The 18,973-nt window shown below is 38.9% G+C and overlaps 3 protein-coding genes across 3 annotated transcripts; all 3 read right to left on the reverse strand.

The window, feature by feature from the left end:
- Nucleotides 1-260: 260 nt before the first annotated feature.
- Nucleotides 261-2,051, reverse strand: LOC146324110 (uncharacterized). Its single transcript, XM_084723394.1, has 2 exons — nucleotides 1,899-2,051; nucleotides 261-1,702 (listed from the first exon to the last, which is right to left on the reverse strand). Exons 1-2 carry the CDS (start codon nucleotides 1,965-1,967, stop codon nucleotides 284-286), a joined length of 1,488 nt encoding a protein of 495 aa, XP_084579520.1. The 5' UTR covers nucleotides 1,968-2,051; the 3' UTR covers nucleotides 261-283.
- Nucleotides 2,052-3,530: 1,479 nt separating this feature from the next.
- LOC146324111 (uncharacterized) lies at nucleotides 3,531-9,648 on the reverse strand. The gene is made up of 2 exons (XM_084723395.1): nucleotides 9,252-9,648; nucleotides 3,531-5,729 (listed from the first exon to the last, which is right to left on the reverse strand). Exon 2 carries the CDS (start codon nucleotides 5,720-5,722, stop codon nucleotides 4,010-4,012), a length of 1,713 nt encoding a protein of 570 aa, XP_084579521.1. The 5' UTR covers nucleotides 5,723-5,729; nucleotides 9,252-9,648; the 3' UTR covers nucleotides 3,531-4,009.
- A 4,789-nt stretch (nucleotides 9,649-14,437) lies between these two features.
- On the reverse strand, nucleotides 14,438-18,627 carry LOC146324112 (uncharacterized). The gene is made up of 2 exons (XM_084723396.1): nucleotides 18,449-18,627; nucleotides 14,438-17,651 (listed from the first exon to the last, which is right to left on the reverse strand). Exons 1-2 carry the CDS (start codon nucleotides 18,465-18,467, stop codon nucleotides 15,679-15,681), a joined length of 1,992 nt encoding a protein of 663 aa, XP_084579522.1. The 5' UTR covers nucleotides 18,468-18,627; the 3' UTR covers nucleotides 14,438-15,678.
- Between the last annotated feature and the right edge of the window lie 346 nt (nucleotides 18,628-18,973).

Genomic DNA, 18,973 nt, shown 5'->3' on the forward strand with positions numbered 1-18,973 from the left:
AGCTAAAACAATTTATTTGATAACCCATTAACTATTGTATAGCTAATGGGTTAGCATTCAAGCACTTCCCAGCTAGTACTGCAGACATAACTGCCACACAAAACACGCAATGCTAAAGTGCTTGTAGCACAAACACAGCAGTACCACATTTCAGCTTCCCACCCTGTGTGTGGCGTCAGAAGAAAGTTTTCACACAGTTTCTTGAACTTATTCTATCAGGTTTATACAATCCAACATTCCAGCTTAAATTTTGTCTATGTAAATACATATATATTCACATTTCCTAGTTGATTAGATAAGAAATATCAGAGATCCCATATTTATCTTTTGAAGACTGGCGGATATGTGTTGTTGTGATAGTGGTGGTTGGAGGGATGGTGGTGGGGCAAATAAATTGATCCTCTGTTAATGATCGTATTTCCTGTCCTTTTAAAGCTTCTGGATACTCACAGACCACAGGAGACATAATCTTGTCAGAGTTCGCCTTCATCCAGAGGTGAAGATTTATCAGATTACAATCACAGTTCCAGGGGTTGTCATTGAGGTAAAGTTTTCTGAGGAGTGTTAAAGGCTGGAAAATATCCTCAGTAAGTGTCTGAAAGTTGTTGTGAGCTAGCTTGAGTGTGGCCAGTGACTGTAGTTTTTCAAACATGTCTGCATGAAGTGAATTTATCTTGTTGTTCTGTAGATTCAGCTCTGTGAGCTTCTCAGGGCCTTCAAAGTAGTCAGCATTCAAGGTGACAAAGTGATTTTTAGACAGATCTAGCTTCTTGAGTTTCTTCAGAGGGCTCATGATTCCTTTAGGAAGAGTGCTGAGATTGTTTTGACTGAAGCTTAAGTCAGTCAATTTAGGCATTTCTCCAAAAAGCACCGGTGGTAGACTAGTCAGTTGATTCTTGTGTAGGGTCAGTGATTTAAGCTGAGGAAAGCCAACAAAAATTTCTTGAGGTAAACTAGTCAGAAGATTGCTGTCCAAATACAGCTTAATTAGTTTGTTTTTATGTGGAAAGAGATTTGGTGATAATTCTGCTATTTTGTTTCCCGCCAAGCCAATTTCCTTCAAGTCTGGCAAATTCTGGAAAATATCTTCGGGAATGGTGGTCAGTTGATTCTCGTAAAGTCGTAGTATCTGCAGTTTGTTTAGGTTTGAGAACCAGTTGGTATATACAGCAGAGAGATTGTTTCTTGCCAAATGGAGGACTGCAAGGTTGCCGAGGTCATCAAAGGTCCCGTCTTCAATTGTTTCAATCTCATTCCCATTTAACTGGAGCTCTCTTAGGTTTGTCAGGCCATCAAACAAGCCTTTTTCCAGACTGTGGAGCTTGTTAGACTTCAGTACTATCTTTTCCAGGTTGCTGAGATGGTTAAAGACTCCCACTGGCACTGAAGTTAACGGAGTGTTGGAGATCTCAATATAATTGAGGTTTACCAAACCGTCAAAAGCTCCTGGTTCAATAGTTGTCGTGTTAGTGTTCATGAATTCCACTTTTTCAAGCTGGGGGCTTCCAACAAAGGCATCCTTGGGGATTGTTTTAATCTGGCTATCCAGAAAGAAAACCTCTTTTATATGTGACTCCAGGATGCGTGGAATTTCTGTTGTGGATGCACCAAAAACATGTTGGTGGTCCCTGATTTGTGTTGAAGACTCAAACAGTAAAGACAGAAAGAGAATGATGATTCCTCTTCTTGACATGATTATTGACTGTAAAAAGAAAAAAGTGGTGATGTATAACTTATAAACTGGGTAAATTCAGTTTAGAACTTTGACTTTGTTGTCTTTCTTGTCATTGTGTATAAGTGGTCAAGTATTAATAACATCACCAAGTAGCTTTATCATTTCAAATTACCATTAAATTTATGTGCTGTTCCGGTCAATGCCAAAAGAAACATTTGCTTACCTTATTTCCTTTGCCAGGATGAAACAGGTTGTTACAGCAATGAGGACGCACCAACAAGTTCAGTCTCATTAGTTATCTTATATATCGATGTTGGCCAGCAGGCCTCGAGTCTGTTGCATCCCATGTGAGGCGTGGCGTAACACACTTCTGCAGCTTGAGATAAGAGGAAGGACTGACAGTTTTTAATTTTTTCTGCCAGTTACTGCTGTATGTCTCCAAAATGACAAAATTGATATATTATTTTCTTTTTATCACTGATATTTAACTACATTCACAAACTCTTTGTTTTCAAAATTCTCAATATTATACATATTATAGTTTTATTATATGTTATATGTTGTTATATATTATAGTATAGTTTTCAAAACAGTGTCTTCTGCCATCACTGCATACAAATGAAGTCAATGTTAAATACAACATTTGTGACTTGTTTGTTTTGTCTGGTATCTGTGATTGCATGAAAAACAAAGAGTGTATTTTTTTGGATTTTAGCCAAAGGTTTCAAACATCATTCTGACTTCCTTCCTTCAGATGGCAGTCTGTATATAATTGATTTAATCAAGAGGAATGTAGACAGAGGTTAGATAAGTGGCTAAATGTACATCATCACTCCATTGCAGGTTTCACAACAAACAACAAAGCTTTGCCTCACGAAAAAATACAGATTGTTGTGAATGCAGCTCTAAAGGTTTGTGGTAAAGAATCATGGTGTCCCTCCCTCCCTTCACAATTTTAAATCTACAGTTTCTGAACTGTTTTTTTTCCTCTGTACATTCCATAAACTGGATTGGTACAAATAATCAGAAACATACTGGTTAGCTATAGGTCTGAGCTCACTATTGTTTTCCTGAGCCCAGATCATTTAGTTCTTATCTCCCCTGTCTCCCCTTTGTTGTACCCTATGTAGGTTTAATGTATTTTTTTTAATCATCTGTCTTGCTGCAAACCAATTGTCCTTCAGAGACAAATAAGGTTGAGGGTTTTTATTATCTAATGTAAGACAGGATGTCAGTGTCATGCTACTTCCTAATTGAATAGTTTGGATTTTTTAAGTGGGGCTGTATGAGGTAGAAGCGGTAGAAGTACTGGTGTAGGAGGCTAAGCAATGTTGTGCTGTAGACGAGGGCAGAAGAAGACTATTAAAAAATGCCCACCTATAAAAATCTATATCAGTTTAAATGTACACTGTATTTAGATTTTGTACACTCAAAAATTATATTGATATTTTCAAGTGTGGCTGTTTTCAGTTGGCTAAAACATGTTTTGCTGTTTGTTCTTCTGTTTGTGGGGCTGTGTCCACCACCATAGTACATTGTAGGCAATACACTGACTATGGAAAAGTACTTCATACACTTAAAAAACCAGAACTATACCATTAACCTTTATTTGTGTTTAAATACCTATGTGTATGAAGGACAAGAATAATTTCCTAAATTCAAGGAGATGAAGTTGTATTACCACTTAATTCAGGAAATAATTAACACAATATAAACTTACTCCCACTAAAAGTAGTGCATTTATTGAATGTATAGTAGCATTTTGCATTGTTAAGTGTAGAAACCATGAGATGAATTATGTTACAGTGGAGTCAAAATTATTTTTGATGTTTCATGGATAGCCATTTTGCAAAAAAACAAACTGTCAACTAAATGTATTGTTGTTAGCACAAAAAGCCACTGTCAAACTGCAAGTATTAGTACTGAAAAATGGAAAAGAAGTTGAAGAAAATACTGAATGCAGTCTTAATTTTACTAAAAGAACTGTAAAACACTGTTTCAGTGCATCTGAGGTTACATTCACCAAAATGTCCAGGTTGCCCACAAGACAGCGAGGGCATTTTTATAGTTAGTACATATGATGTCCATTCTCTTTTTACAGCACACATGAAAGGAATACTGTTTGGTAAATTTCATCATTAAAAATTGAAAGCTAATGAACTTTTCTGTACTAGTTGGTACAGCTGAATGGAGCTAAAGTGGTAATTTCTGTTGCCTTCGAGGCTCTAAGATGAACTCTAGGCTCCACATTTTCCATGTCAACCACAGTAATCAGTGAACAGTTTCCCTTGGCCCTAAAAGTTCTTGGGTTTCTGAGATGTCGGGTGGTCTGGTCTACAGCACAGAGTTCTTATTCCTGCGGCCTATGTTTCCACTGCCTCTCTTGTTCCTCCTCCAGCACACACAGCTGATGATGACAGTGGTGATAATGACAGTTGACACCACTGCAGCAATGATTAGGATGATTGAAGTGTCATTAGAAACCGTTCCCTTCTCCCCTTGTCCACTGCTGGTGACCTCCTCATGGTCTGAGGTGGGGGTGGTCCTGGCAGCAGGTGAGGAAGTGCTTCGTCTGGTTGGAGGGGTATGGGGTTTCCTCCTCTTTGCTGTTGGGGTCAACACAGGCTCCACAGTAGTGCTGACAGGCATTAAGTTCTCATCTGCCAGCAGAGCAATTACTTCACCGTTCAGACTTGAAGGTGTATCACACACCACAAGAGTTTGGTTGACCTTGGATGGGTGCTGTTTCAGCCAGTCTCTAAGTGGCAGAATATCTTTGTCACATCTCCAGGGGTTCTGCTGCAGGAGTACTTCTGATGCTACAGTGATGGCATCTAGACTCTTCTGTGGCAGGTTTGGAAGGGAGTTATTTCTCAGGTCTATCTGTCCCAGCTGTCTCAGGTCCTGGAGGAAACCCAAAGGGAGGGAGCTGATGAAGTTGTGCTCCAAGGAAATGTTGACCAGATTGGGCAGGCCTTGGAAGGTTCCAGCTTGCAGGGTTGTGAGCAGATTGGTGTGAAGTGATATCTCTCCTAGCTGTTCCAACCCTCTAAAGGCACCAGTAGATACATAGCTGATCTGGTTGCGACTGAGCACCAGAAGACGCAACTGAGTCAGGTTCTTGAATGTATCATCCTCCACATGGCTCAGCTTGTTGTCATACAGCCACAAGTCCTGCAGGGCCATAGGCCCAAACACCCCAGGGCCCAGAGTCTCCAGCTGGTTTTCATACAGGGAGATCTGGGAAAGGAGGGGTAGATTTAAGAAGATTCCTTGAGGAAGAGATGTGAGCCTGTTGTGGGAGAGGAACAGCTTCTGGAGTTTCAAATTCTTCGAGAACAGATCGCGGGGGAGATGAGTGATTAGATTGTCATGCAGGGAGAGTTCCTCCAGGTTTCCAAGGTCATCCAAAATGCCAGCGGGGAGTTCTTGTAGCGAGTTTTTGTTAAGCCGTAAAGTTTTCAGATAAGAAAGACCCTTGAATGTGTCTTTCGATAGATGACTGATATTGTTTCCAGCAAGCATAAGGTACCTCAGTTCAACAAGAGGGTGAAAAGTTTCTACTGGGACAGAGGTGAAAAGGTTACTACTGAGGTCCAGGAGTTTCAGATCTGTCAACAGGGAAAACCAATTAGGTCGGAGCACCAGGAGCTTGTTGCCCTTCAAAGTCAGACTCTCAAGCTTTTGAAGATTTTGGAACAAGGTCTCAGGGAGATCTTGCAGTTCGGTGCCAGTAAAGCCTAAGGCACCAATGTTTATAGTGGAATCAAATGTGCCCAGGCGGACTTCCCTCAAAACAGTGTCTTTAACCACAAACATTCCAAGGGCATTTGCGAAACCAGCCAGGTCCTCTGGTTTTAGGAAGTAGATACTGCAATTGGAGAAGTAGAGGATGGTGGTAGATGAGGGCATATCTGTGGGAACGTCGGAGAGGCCATTGCAGAGGATCTTGGTTCCTTGACATATGCATCCTTCTGGACATGCCACAACAACCGGGTTGAGACAAAAGAGAAGTAGAAGTACACGAAAGGTCAGGGGCAGGTCCATTATTTCCCTAGAACAGAAAAAAAGGGCATTGTTACCACACTGTTAACTGAACCTCTTTGGTTTTAAATCAATCTCCCCTGTACTGCTGTATGTACTTTATATTTAAATGCTTTATTTTATTGTTTCATGTTTGCTTTGAGCTGGATAGGAGTCTTGTTACTGCTGATGAAAACACATTTCCTGATTTTGCTGCTTCAAAATGAAAGCTTTTAAATAACAAAATAGTGGGGAACTTTTATTGTGAAGTATTATAAATGATAAATAGGAAATTAAACATACTTATCCACTGTTTTAAAGCCAGTTCATTCAAGACAAGTGCATACCAATGAAAGACACAACTTTGAGTGGATAGCCCTGTTGTAACGGAGATTCAAATCCCTGTCATGCCCTGTCAGGCTGACACACTGAGTCAAACGGAGTAAAGTCAGGCCAGCACATATATATGCAAAAGGGGCTTTGGTCTTAAAGCTAGCTGAGCATAGGAACGCAAAACAATCGTGACAAAACACAGAAGTTTACCACAAAACATAAACGTTTGCAGCTCTAGTAAAGTTCAAATTTAAATGTAAAACTTGTCAGCTGTGTTTTGATAGGATCTACTCTTGCAAATGAAGAGAAATGAATCAGTGCACTGTTAATTCAAGCCTTGTTCTGTTTTTACTTTACTGCACCACTCTTTGAGATTTAATGTTCAAAAGTTCCAACAGTGGTCTGTTTTTGTCCTCTCACTGAGAGAAGAGAGCCCCAGGGGCGATTCTCTGCCCTTTAAATCACCACCATAACACAGCAGTTATACTGAAGGCAACTCTAATTAGTAACAGTCCCTACATGTTGCAGCCTCAGCATTCTTGTTTTTAACCAAAACGGAGACATTTGCATAAATTGATCCAGTGTTGAACTTTGTTGCCAGTGGCTCGGAGCATTGCCCGTCAGCATTGTGAACAGGATTGGCGGTGAATCACCATGCTTAGCAGGCTTTTGGCATTAAAACCATTTATTCAGGATTTGTCTTCAGCAGCAGTTTTGGAGCTCACATATGCTCGACAAGTTTGCTGCAGAGTGATTTTAGAAGTAAAGCCTTAAATGAATGTAGTGTTAGGTTTGCCGCCACAAGCAAAATGATTTCTGTGTTGTGTCTACAGCTTCTCAACATGACTGCTTGCACATGTTTGAGGCTGTGGCGGAGGCTGTGCTCACTGTTTGCAATGGTGCAGGAGACTCCAAACACAGAGCTGTGCCAAGACAATGACCTGCTTCTCCACACAAATCCATTTAAAGTGCTGCAACTTAAGGTTGGCAAGCATGAGTAGTTTCTCAGTGCCTGAGGTATATTAGGGTGCAGAAAGAGTCTCTCCAAGGAAGTAACTTTCTAAAGAAACCTGTAAGTCCCTCAAATAGGCTCAGCCACAGAGGAAAATGAACCAGATTTATTTTCATGAAACAGAAGTACCAGATCTGTTTTCTTTTTCTTTCTTTTTCTCCTTGTCTTTTTCTTTCTTTTCCTTTTTCTTTCATTTTTTGTTTTCACATCAGAAGATAGAGGATCATAAAATACATCCTGTTGCAACACAGCTGTTCCCATTTTTGATACATTTTGTAGTCGTGTCTGCTTTCACTGGAGCAGTGGGGTGCCTGGTCTCTGCTCTCAGTGGGAAAATAAAGCTTTCATTGTTAGTAAAATGTTATGTTATTGTGCTATTTTAACATGTGTTACGCTTTCTTCTTAACCCTACCAGTACTCTTTCTTTTACAGCACTCCATACCTTTACTCTTGATAACATTAACCCGTAGTTTTAGTTATCAAGTGGAAGTAACACATTACAACAACACACATCACTGTAATTATTATGTATTTCATTGGAGTACTTGTACTTTTATGAGTCTGTCATTTTACTTACTTAGTCACTTAAGTATGCATTATACTATGTAGTCTACACAGTTTCTTTTAAAATCATGATTCGATACAAGTGGACCTTTAATCGGCCAGTGAAAACCATGACAGCACAGGAGTGAGGAGTAAGATTTGGAGAAATGGAAAAAAGCATTACTCTTTGTATTTCTGCGTAAGAATTTTTTAAACACCAGTACCCAGTGAGCACCAACTGAGATTTCAAGATCTCGTTCTTGTTGAAAACTGGGTTATATTTGGTCTGAAAGTTTCAGATTGTTTCTTTTCACCCTCTTTTTAACTAGCTAGAGTGTGGATACCACATCAACATGTCACATAAACACAACATTTGTTTAATTATTCTGATAATTTGTTGAGTTGTTGTTGAAAAAGAGACAGTACTGATTAGTGTGAAGGTATTTCTCCAAAGGCATAATTCACTGGATTTCAGCCAAGAAATCTGGATGCTCTTTCTTAGTGAGGGTCTGAAGTGACAGTAGACTTTTTGCACATTGTAGGGGATGAAAAATGTCTGTTGTAAATCTAGATGATCTAAATATGAACATTCAATCAATGTCTTTAAATAGTGTGAAAAACTTTCTCTTTTTCTGGTTTTCACATCATTCTTATTTGTTTTTTATCAAAGTTTTTTGGTGCAATATCTGCTGGTTAGATTATAAACACCACTTCCCTTTTCTATACCGCTGTGAAAATGACAGGTCAGAGTTTAGATTTAAGCCAGGCATCTTACATAACTACCAGAAAACTAACAGTCAGCTATACATTGAGTAATGTGTTATCTGAATCCATTTCCCTTGTATGTGTTGCAGTGGAAAACATTACATTTAAAAAAAAAAACACTGTCAGGAACAACAGATTTAAGCAGCTTTAGTGGCTTTTGGTCACATGCCACATTCAAGCATCACTTCTGTGCAGCCTTTGTGCTTCTTCTGGTTCCTCACAAGTATGAATTCAGCAAAACCTGACAGCAAAAGCTTCCTCTCTGGTGTACATTATAACGTCCCAGTGCGACCAAAACCACTGTTTGCTCTCGACTGGGACAACCTGATATGGTCTGCAGTACAGTGTAATGGCTAAGGAATTTCCAGTTCACCATTAATTGCTTTCATTTTTCCCCCTCTTACCATAGCTGAAGGATCAGCATTTTGTCTGTCATGAAAACACTGAGTTAGCAAAGTGGGGGACTGTACTGCCAGTACTGAGACCAATAGTCAAGCCACAGAAGTTAATTCATGTTTTATATAAAAGGGTTTTAATTACTATCTTACGTAGTGTTAAGACTAAACTCATCCAAAATAAACCACATATATGAGCAGAAAATTTCACTTATACACTAAATTCAGTGCAAATTTAGATCGTACTGGCAGTTTTGTAGTTTACACATGAATACACTCATTATTTAACAAAGTCAAGGGTGGAATTATGCACAAAGGGTTTCTTTTTTAAGTACCTTAGAATTATTTGACTTGACATAACTTGATTATTATCCTTATCTTATTTCAGTTCAGATTAATCTCACCATGATATTATCCTGCCACATTACCAATGACAAATATTTTTCAGGTAAATAGCAATCATCGCTCTGTTAATGAGGACAGCATGCTGTTTTACAGAACTTACCTCTCGTAGTGGCAGACGATTGAGTGAAGAGACGGTGAGCTGGTGTGGTTATCTTTTATGTGCGTCCTCCCTTCCTCCTCAGCTTCACAAATCCTCTGATGAAAGTTTCCAGAACTGACTGAACTCTTACACCATCACATTTTCCTGCTCGTTGTCATTACTCAGTTCCCTTCATCAGTGTTTTTTTTTTTTTTAGAAATTATTGCTTTTGCCCTGAGCTCATGAAATGTGTGGGTCCTTTTTTCCGAGGCTTTAGTGGCAGCATTCAGCGTCCCCTGGCTGTCCCCCTGCCCCCTCCGTTCCCTCTCTCTCTCACTCACACAGACTCACACACATTTTTTGCTAAATGTGGTGGGGGGATCAAACAGAGAGAAGCCCCACCCTATGAGTGTCTGTGCTCGTTGAATGCATGTAAAGGGGTATGAGAGCTTCATCTTAGGGGATCCATATGTTTTCAACTATGTAACTACATGTTTTTCATGTCTTCTCCCAGGAAAAAGAGATATATTTATGTTGAGGGTTACAAGGCGAGCAAATACAGTGGAGTTGGTTTTATGTTTTTGTTTGTGAAATTGTTTTGTGTATATTTGTATGCCTTCCCATTTGGGTGTGCAGCTTTAAGTATGAGCTGCACATATCTTTGGTATGATCTCAGTGGTATGCTTGTAAACCCACAGTCTGGTCACTTGGCAGTCATGGACGTTCACACTATAATGCACTGTTCAGGGGTTACAAATTGCAAGATGAGTCAAAAAAAAAAACAAAACAAAACAAAAAAAAAAACTGCAAACATCTGCTCAGTCTCTGCTCAGTGTTGCAGAAATAATTAATTTTCTAATTAGCATGCTTAATGCCACAATGAACTCCTGTGCATGTGCATATTCATACCATTAGTTTGGAAGTAGAGTTTTGTTAGTGTTTTTCTCAGTCTGTTCATGTCAATATGGTGTGATTTGGCTTCGGTGCCAGAAATGTGGTTCATTCTTCAATAAACCAGTGGGAAAAAAAGGTTGAGGGAGTGTTGTGCAGCGTTTAACATTCCTGTGTCGCCGTAAGTAAATCCATCTGTTTTGTAACAATACAAACGACCACCTCACCACAGAAAACAGATAGTGAGGGTGGAGTTAACGCGTAGACTGTCAGTTGGTGCAATGCACAAAATTCATACTCGAAACTCAGAACTGCTGCAGGACACCATCATTATAATTAAGCTATTCACTGCATAGCAAAGGGAACTTTTCTGCTCTCAATCCCAAACTGACCATATTATAGTCTGTAACCTTGACTTCTGATATTTCCGCAGGTATTTGTCCACATTGGACCAGAACATCACTGATAAACTGGGCATACTTTGACAGACTGGGTGATAAGTTAAAAAGTTACCATTGTGTAATTAGTGTGTCCATCTCTTAAGAGTTACAGTACTGTTCACTTTATGGCTGAAAAAAAAAACCTATCATTATTTTGACAGATATCACAGTCACAATTTTAGTGGGAATGGTATTTTTTACATTTAATTTTCATAGAAAAAAATTAACAATTTTTTACATGAATTCATGGTGATTTTGCTGGGATCTGCACACTCAACCAAACAAGCACGTTTGGTTCAGTTTATTGATTCCAGTGATTTGAATGTTGCACTTGGCCATATTTACAATTAGTTGCTCAGGCAGTCATGTCAGCTACCTATAACTGATTACACTGTCATAATCATGTCATGACAGTCTTTATGAATGTTGATGATTGTTGTCATTAAGTGTCAGTCGGTCGACATTGTAATTTTAATGCAAAGCTGACATTGTTTGAGATGTCATTGTCATTTGACATTAACCAAGACAAAACTGTTTCGCTAACACCAGCTACAGTTGACAGCAGACAGTAGTTAGCCTACTTGTAACATTTAATGACATCTTTATGACTTCAGTTAAAATCCAGGAAATTATTCATGACACCCTTATAATAATCTCATGAAGGCCGGTGTCAAAACCAACCACATAAGAAAGTTTATTATTATTATTATTTAGAGTTTGATCGTGTCAAGTTTTCATAACAAAGACCTCTAAAAAACTTTGCATTAAAAAAACAATTTAATAATTGACTGAATGACACCTAATGACAACAGTCATAAACATTCATAGACTCCCTCATGTTCATGACAGGTGTCATGGCATGGTAATGACAAACTTATGCACACCCTGTCAAATAAAGTGGTACCAATTTTTGTTAGAAAGCCTTCTTGTAACGTAAGAGCTAAATTGTTGTTTTCCTGCTCGGTGGAGGAGCAGGAGCCTGTGAAGTATTCACCAATAATTTGTAAGTGGAGCATCTCTTACAATATTTCGTCCATGTACTGTTTCCTAATTTGAGTGAGTCAAGGGTGAGCAGATAGAGACGAAGAAGCTGTAATATAGCAGTATATTTGCCTTTATTTCTCCCTGTTTGACACAAACAAATGGCAAAGCCTGGAAACTCCTTCTCTTTTCAAGTATAGATGAACTTAGATACCTGAAAAATAGAGTTTAGTGTCTGAGTTGCCGTACATCCCATATACTTACCCATCCTTTTACATTTTAGGAGTTTTCCAATTGCTAAACATCACAGAATTTGTTCCAACTTGATGGGCAAGACTCACAGATTGAAGGCAGAAAGGTATTGAAGAACAAAGAGAAACACGACACTGATATTTTTCTAGCTGTCTTGGGCAAAATGTGTAGCTAAAACTATATTTTGTCATTTTCAGAATGCTACCTAACAGTTAATTATTGGACTTTTGGTAAGAGGATTATCGCTCCACCCTACAGCCAGTAGTCTGCTAAAACCAGAGTTACAAATGTGCTCTGGAAATCCTGCTGAGTATCAAATAAAATGAGTTCATCACAGACAACCTAAAGGTCAGATGTTCAAAAAATATTTTGTTAATATTTTCTATTGTGGTCAGATTTTCGAAATGACCCCTGCAGTGTGGTTTCCTCTCCCCACACTCACCCCCTCTCACTCTGTGTGTCTGTGTGTGTGTGCGTGTGTGTGAGGGGGAGTGTGTATGCCGACTGTTGTGTGAGCTCAGCGTACTGGAAAGGCCTAATCACCCGTTGTCATAGCAATGAACTTGGGCGCTGCTCACCAATTCATCCTCTTTTGTTTGCTGTTTGTTTTAAAGTCCAATCACTTCTTGTGGAATTCGCGGCATCCACTGTCATTTGGTGAAGGTTTAAAAGCTTTGAAGGCTTTTTTGTACAGCAGTCGAGAACTCTTTATTGTTTCGCCTCCTAGAACAATGTTGAATGTCAATATTAGTCCAGTGTATAATCATCAACACAACTGGTTTTAACTGTAACTTTAAGTAATTCACTCAAAAGTTCTTCTTCAAAACATTTCTATAAAAACCTTAGGATAAAATTAGAGAGCAAGTCATCTTCTCTAGTCTTTTTGTAGACTTAATGGTAAGTTTGAAATAAAGGGAATCATGACTGTGTCCACATTGTTGTGGTTTTGTTTCATAATGAAGGCTTGGGAAATTACAGGCACTCTTGTGCAAAACAAGGAGTATTCTTAGGGGTGACTTTGTTCACTGAGCTTGTGAAATCTGAAAGATGATTTAATCAGAACTTCCTGTTTTGTAGGCTGTTACGGAGATGAATGTGTAATATTCCCACTATCTAGGTTATGATTCATTCTGGGAATTCCCTTTTCTTCCCATCATTCCCATTTAAGGTATATATGAAATCCAGATAAGAGCATCAGACAGGAGATGTTTACGGCAGTAGTGTTCCTGGCACAGCACACTGAAAATAGTGGTCAGACATTGGTTTATTGGTGCAGTGAGGTTTCTTAAAGCTGCAACATGCCATAACACTAGACATCTTATATATGCATCTTATATATTTTGTTGAGTTGAGTACTTACATTATCCCAAGCATTTCCATTACTATTCAAACACAGAGAAATCCATAATTTATTTAAGGTAACAAAGCATTTCCTGCTAGCTAGTTGCTATAACTTCGGCTATGCTGGCTACATCAGAGGGTGAAGGAGAAAGTCTGTGCATGTGACTTAACATGACTAAATGTGAATAAAATGTTAATACAAAAATAAATAAAAAATCAACTGTCTTGCAGGTTAGTGCACAGAAAACAAACTATTGCTCAAAGTCAGCAAAACCAAGGAGCTGTTTGCTGATTTTCAGGTCAGGTCAGCAGTTTTAGGTTCCCTGGGAATCAATATTACGAACCTATCATGGACATCACACACCCTGGTAAAGACGGCTGTATTTCTTAAGGAAACTTGAGAGGGAAAACTTCCATTGCCAGAGGAGCAATAGAAAGCATCCTGACTGGAAACATCAGGAACTGGCATCATGAGATGTGCAGGGCCCGGGACTCTACAGTGGATCATCAAAACCACCCAGAACATCACTAGTACTCCTACCGAGCATCAATAATATTATCAGGCAGGAAATACAGAAATCTGCTGCTGTACCACCAGACTGAAGAGCAGCTTCTTCCCTCAGGCTGTGAGACTCATCAATTCGTCCTCAGCTCTCCTTCACAAATGAGTTTGTTCTATATGTTTTTGTTATCTGTTCAGCCACTTCCGATCAATCCATCAAAGACAGAACTGCCTTGGACTCTCATATACTTTGATGAATAAATTGCCTTGTATCCTCCTCAAATTAAACTAAATTATATGACCACATCTCAACAAACAACTGAACTCCCTTTATCAAATACCAGTGTGTGAATATTCATTTTTAAAATTCAAATTGGATTCTCTTTTTCAGAAAGACCTGTATACAAAAATAAACATCTACAGCTTTAGCACAGACAGACGCACAGGTATGTTACGGACACACATTAAACATTTTTCAGTTAAAGGGACAGTTCACCCCAAAATTAAAAATACATACTTTACATGTGAGTTACAAAGTTTGTGAGATATCGGCTAAAGTCTAAAGTCTTTCGAAATATAATGAAACATAATGGCATTTGGCTTGTGGTGATCAAAGTGGTAAATAAAATACATTTGAAAAATTCAATACAAGTGTCTCTTTCCAGAAACTGACACTCATTTCTACTATATAATATCCTCATAATCAAACATTGACGCAATTATAGATTTTACAGTAGTCCTTCGAGTAGCATAGAGAAACATGATATTTATTTTTAGAAAAAAAAAAATCAAATTTTGACATTTAGTTTGCTTAATATATGTAACATGATCATTAAAAATGAATCTGGCGTCCAGGCAGATTCCAAAGTATTTATAACAGTCAACAATTTCAATTTCAGAACCCTGAAGGGTTTGGATTAGTGATCACTCATAACTACAGTGCACTCTAAATCGAAGGCAACTGGACTTGTTTATATGTCTTTGAAAGTCCACTTGTCTTCGTTTTAATCTTTTCTTGAGATTACAATGACTAGTTACTGGTTAGATGTAAACAGATAACATAAAAAAAGAACACTGATAATTAAAGCAGGGAGAGGCAGGAAGAATGTCATCATGGCAGCTGCCAGGAATCTTCCACAGACCACCAAACATTTCTTATCTTCTAACATGGTGAAGGAAGAAAAACATTTGCAAATAGTATGATTCATTCAGAAACGTACTGACCGATTACTCAAAAGTTACAGTAAATGGTGTTTTTAAGACATGATATTTCGTCATCTCTTCAATTTGTGATTACTATTGTGATGACTATTTACCACACTGGCTTGATTTAGCTTTATGAAGCTTCACTTTGCAATCTATGTACATTTCACTGTCATAAAAGCAAAGAAATACAGAACAGAAATCGTACCTGTAGACATCAGCATTTTTGACATGTGGTATGTATCCTTAAAACTGGGAGACAACAAAAGAAGCTGTTTTATTTCATATTTATCTCAAAACTTAAATTCTAGGCTGCAGTTGATCATTATTTTAATTATCAATTCATCTGCTAAACCTTTCCCTGACTATTGATTGAGCCAGCAAATATTTGGCATTTTTGCTGTAAAAATGATTGAAACAAATGACCAGTTTTCAAAATAAAGAGTTTCAGATTATTTCTTTCGATCGAATATTGATTGATTGATTGATTGATTGACTAATCATTGCAGTGTTACATATATTATTACATATAATTACATCTATATTATATATAAAATTATGAACAAACAATTAGTAAAAAAAATGTTGGTTTACATGAGTATAACTATGTTTTATAATCGCATATACTGCTTATACACTGGACTGTATTATATAATTTTAAATACTGTATTTTAATTATACCTTTCAGCTTTTTTCTCCAATATTTTAAGTCCTATTTTCCAAGACTGTCCTAAAGTAACACTTGAAGAAAACCTGGTATAAACGGCAACCTCTGGAAAAGGACTGTTTATCTTGGTCTCCTGTGCAGCACCAGGCCTGATAACATGTTTTCTTACCCTCAAGTACATGCACGCTTAACATTAAGTCCGACCATTATCTTGTTGAGGCGATACAGGCCATATAAGGCAGCAAGAATGAGGAACAAGCCTGTGGCCACAAGAAGGATGTGAAAGAACATGAGGAACCCAACCAGGGCCGTATTAGAGGGCAGAAACCACACGTAGACCCAGCCCTTGTGATGGTTGTGGTGAACAAACTCGGACCTCTGTTCAACCACCAGTTTGTCATAGAAAGGAGGTGACTTGAAAGAAGTTGATGGAGTATCAGTAATCCCATTACTGGAATCATGAGTAATGGGATGACACTCGTTGTTAGGCAGGGTGGTGGTGGGGTTTTCGGGAGGTGTCGATCGGATTCTGGATGGTTTCGCAGTTGGAGTGGGTTGTTGGGTTGTGACCTGCTGGGTAGTTTCCTGAGTGGTGGTTGATGTTTTGGGTGGCGTGGTTGTTGAAGCAGCGGTTGATGTTTGTGCACCAGTTGAGGTGGTGTGTAATGGTTTTGTTGGCTCGTGCAAGTGTGTCTGTGTAGGAAAATAACTTGTCACACTTGTAGTATGGCAAAAATTGAACTCCTCATCAGACAGAGAGCCAAGGGTACGACGCATTTGGTACTGTGGACTCTCACACAACACATCTACCCTGTCAACAACTACTTGCTCATTATGTTTTATCCAGTTTGCAATACCTCTGATATGACAGGTACAGTCCCAGGGGTTGCCACTCAAATTAAGAAACTTCAAAGCTGTATTTGACAAGAAAATATCTCCTGGGAGAGTTGTGAGCTGGTTATTATTCAAAGAAAGTGACGAAACCTCTGCAAGGCCCTGAAAGATGTCTTCTGGTAGGCTCTGCAGCTTGTTGTCATTGAGAACCAGTATGCTCAGTTTGGTTAGTCTGGAGAACAGCTGAGGATGAAGGTCAGTAAGACTGTTGGATTTCAGAGAGAGCTTGTTTAGGTTAGGAAGGCAACAGAAGAGGTCTGAAGGCAACTCATGGAGCCATTCATTTAAATGGAAGTTGAGGGACAGGAGTCCAGACATGTTGGCAAACAAATTTCCAGGAACAGTGGTGAGGTTAGTTGCATACAGATAAAACTCTGTCATGATAGGCATGTGGCCCATTAGCTGGTCTGGTAGAGATAATAGTGGGTTTTTGTAAATGGTAAGCTTTTTCAGCAGGGGCTTGTTGTAGAAGCTCTCTTCTGGGATTGCCGTAAGTTGGTTGGAGGACAGTGTGAGGATGTCCAGGTTCCTCAGTGGCCAGAACACCTGAGGTGGAATGCTGGTAATCTGGTTTTGGTGTATTTTTAGCTCCTCAAGGTTGAAAAGTCCATCAAACATCCCAACTTCTAGTGACTGTAGCTCGTTGTTATAGAGCATGAGGTGGGTGAGTTTTGTCAAGGAGTGAAAGATGGTTGGTGGAAGCTTTTTTATGGTGTTCCTACCGAGGTTCAAGAACGTGAGTTCAGTCAGTCCATCAAAAATATCTGAAGCGAGGTTAGTCAGTTTGTTCCGACTCAGGTCCATAACAAGCAACTTGACAAGTCCTTCAAACATGTCTGGAGATAAAATCTCCAACTGGTTCCCATCCAAGTACAGCTGTTCCAGAGTGGTCAGTGGACTAAAGACTCGAGCAGGAAGGGTAGAGAGATCATTGGAGGACAACTTGACAGACTTGAGCTGTGGAGCGACCTGGAAGGCCCTGGGATGGATGGTGTGTAGATGGCTCCTCGTCAGACTGAAACGCAACAGAAGAGCCTTGTCTGCCAAGCTCTGCTGATTGATGACCTTCATGTTTGTGTTATCAACTTGCAGCAGGAATGTGCGGAGAGGCAGATTTTTTGGTATATCGGTGATGGTGTAGCCAACACACTTGACTGCACCACTAAAAGCACACTGGCAGCTGCTGGGGCAGACCATGTCACAGGTGAGGTGTGGCAGAGTGAAGAGGATGAGTATCATCCACATCGTGCCTGCACAGTTGAAATAAAGACAAATGAAAGTCTGAAATTCAGTATGCCTCACTTACTACATTTACATGCAAACTAATTTCCACACATTATTCAGAATATACGGGTCATTTTAACAGCATATTCCTTTGGATATTCTGAATTAGCCCTTATTCTGAGTTTGGCATTTTCCCATTAAGAAATATGGGATATCCTGGTCTTCAGGTTTTAGGGTCATTCTTTGTTCATGAACAGCTCATTCAGAGTGTGTATCTCAACCAGAGTTTTTTTTTTTTTTTACAGCAGTCTGCGAGGCTGGGGTAGAGATGCACGCACAAAAGTAAAGCCCACATTTTTGGTCAGAGGGAGGAACTCACTTTTAAATATTCTGAAAGGCTTCATCAACAGTTTTTTGACCTTTTCAAGAAGGTGGATGAGTGAATGAAAGAGGAAGGCTGTAAAAAGGCTCAACTGCCTTCAGCCATTCCAGTTTTCCCTAATATCCACAGCTATATTTAAAAGGGGAATATTAGTGGAATATTCGTTAGCCTTCGCCATGGACATAGCTTAATAGGAAGGAATATTGACATTTTGGAATAAGGGCAAAAACTGTAATATTTTGATCATTTCACTTTCACTACAACCCTTTTTTAACTAAAATTTAATAAAATCAGATTATAATACAAATCTGGAATTCAATTCTTGACAGTTTTGCAGTTCTCAAACAACAATAACAAATAAAGCAAAAATATTAACGAGAGTAATAATAAAAAAGATCAAACCTGACTTGGGTTGAAAAACTAAAAAAATATTCTACCAACCTCTGAAATAAGAATCCATTATTGTCCGTTGGATGCTATGATCATGTCACTGTGCTCTGTGTTGCTCTTCTCTTCTCTTTGAGTCTGTCTTGAAGAACGGGGCACCCTGTCTATCAAGAGACCCTGCCCTCTGCTTCACCAAAATGCCTGCCCAAGAAGTACACAGATGCTTTAATTACACGTACTAATACCACAGTTTGAATATATTCCTCTGTAATTCAAAGTAAAACCTTAAAGCTACTACAAGGAACCCTCATATTGTGTTAATTGTGGAGGGCACAGTGGACAAAAGTGCTTGTATTTCCTCCGCCATAACCACAAAATATAATGTCAAAAATAAAATGATATAAAGAAAAATCTCCTCTTGCTTATTTTTGACTGGCTAATGTACTTCTCACTGTAACTTTGCCTGGGATTAAATGTTCCAGTCTGCATGTTGTACATAGTTTAATTTGATTTCAAGGAGAATCTAACTTTTTGGCAGGCATTGAATAAACAATACAGAAATAGCCAATGTTCTATGCG

Source organism: Lutjanus erythropterus, chromosome 7 (assembly GCF_056507025.1).
Source record: "Lutjanus erythropterus isolate fLutEry1 chromosome 7, fLutEry1.hap2, whole genome shotgun sequence".
Classification (NCBI taxonomy): Eukaryota; Metazoa; Chordata; class Actinopteri; order Lutjaniformes; family Lutjanidae; genus Lutjanus; species Lutjanus erythropterus.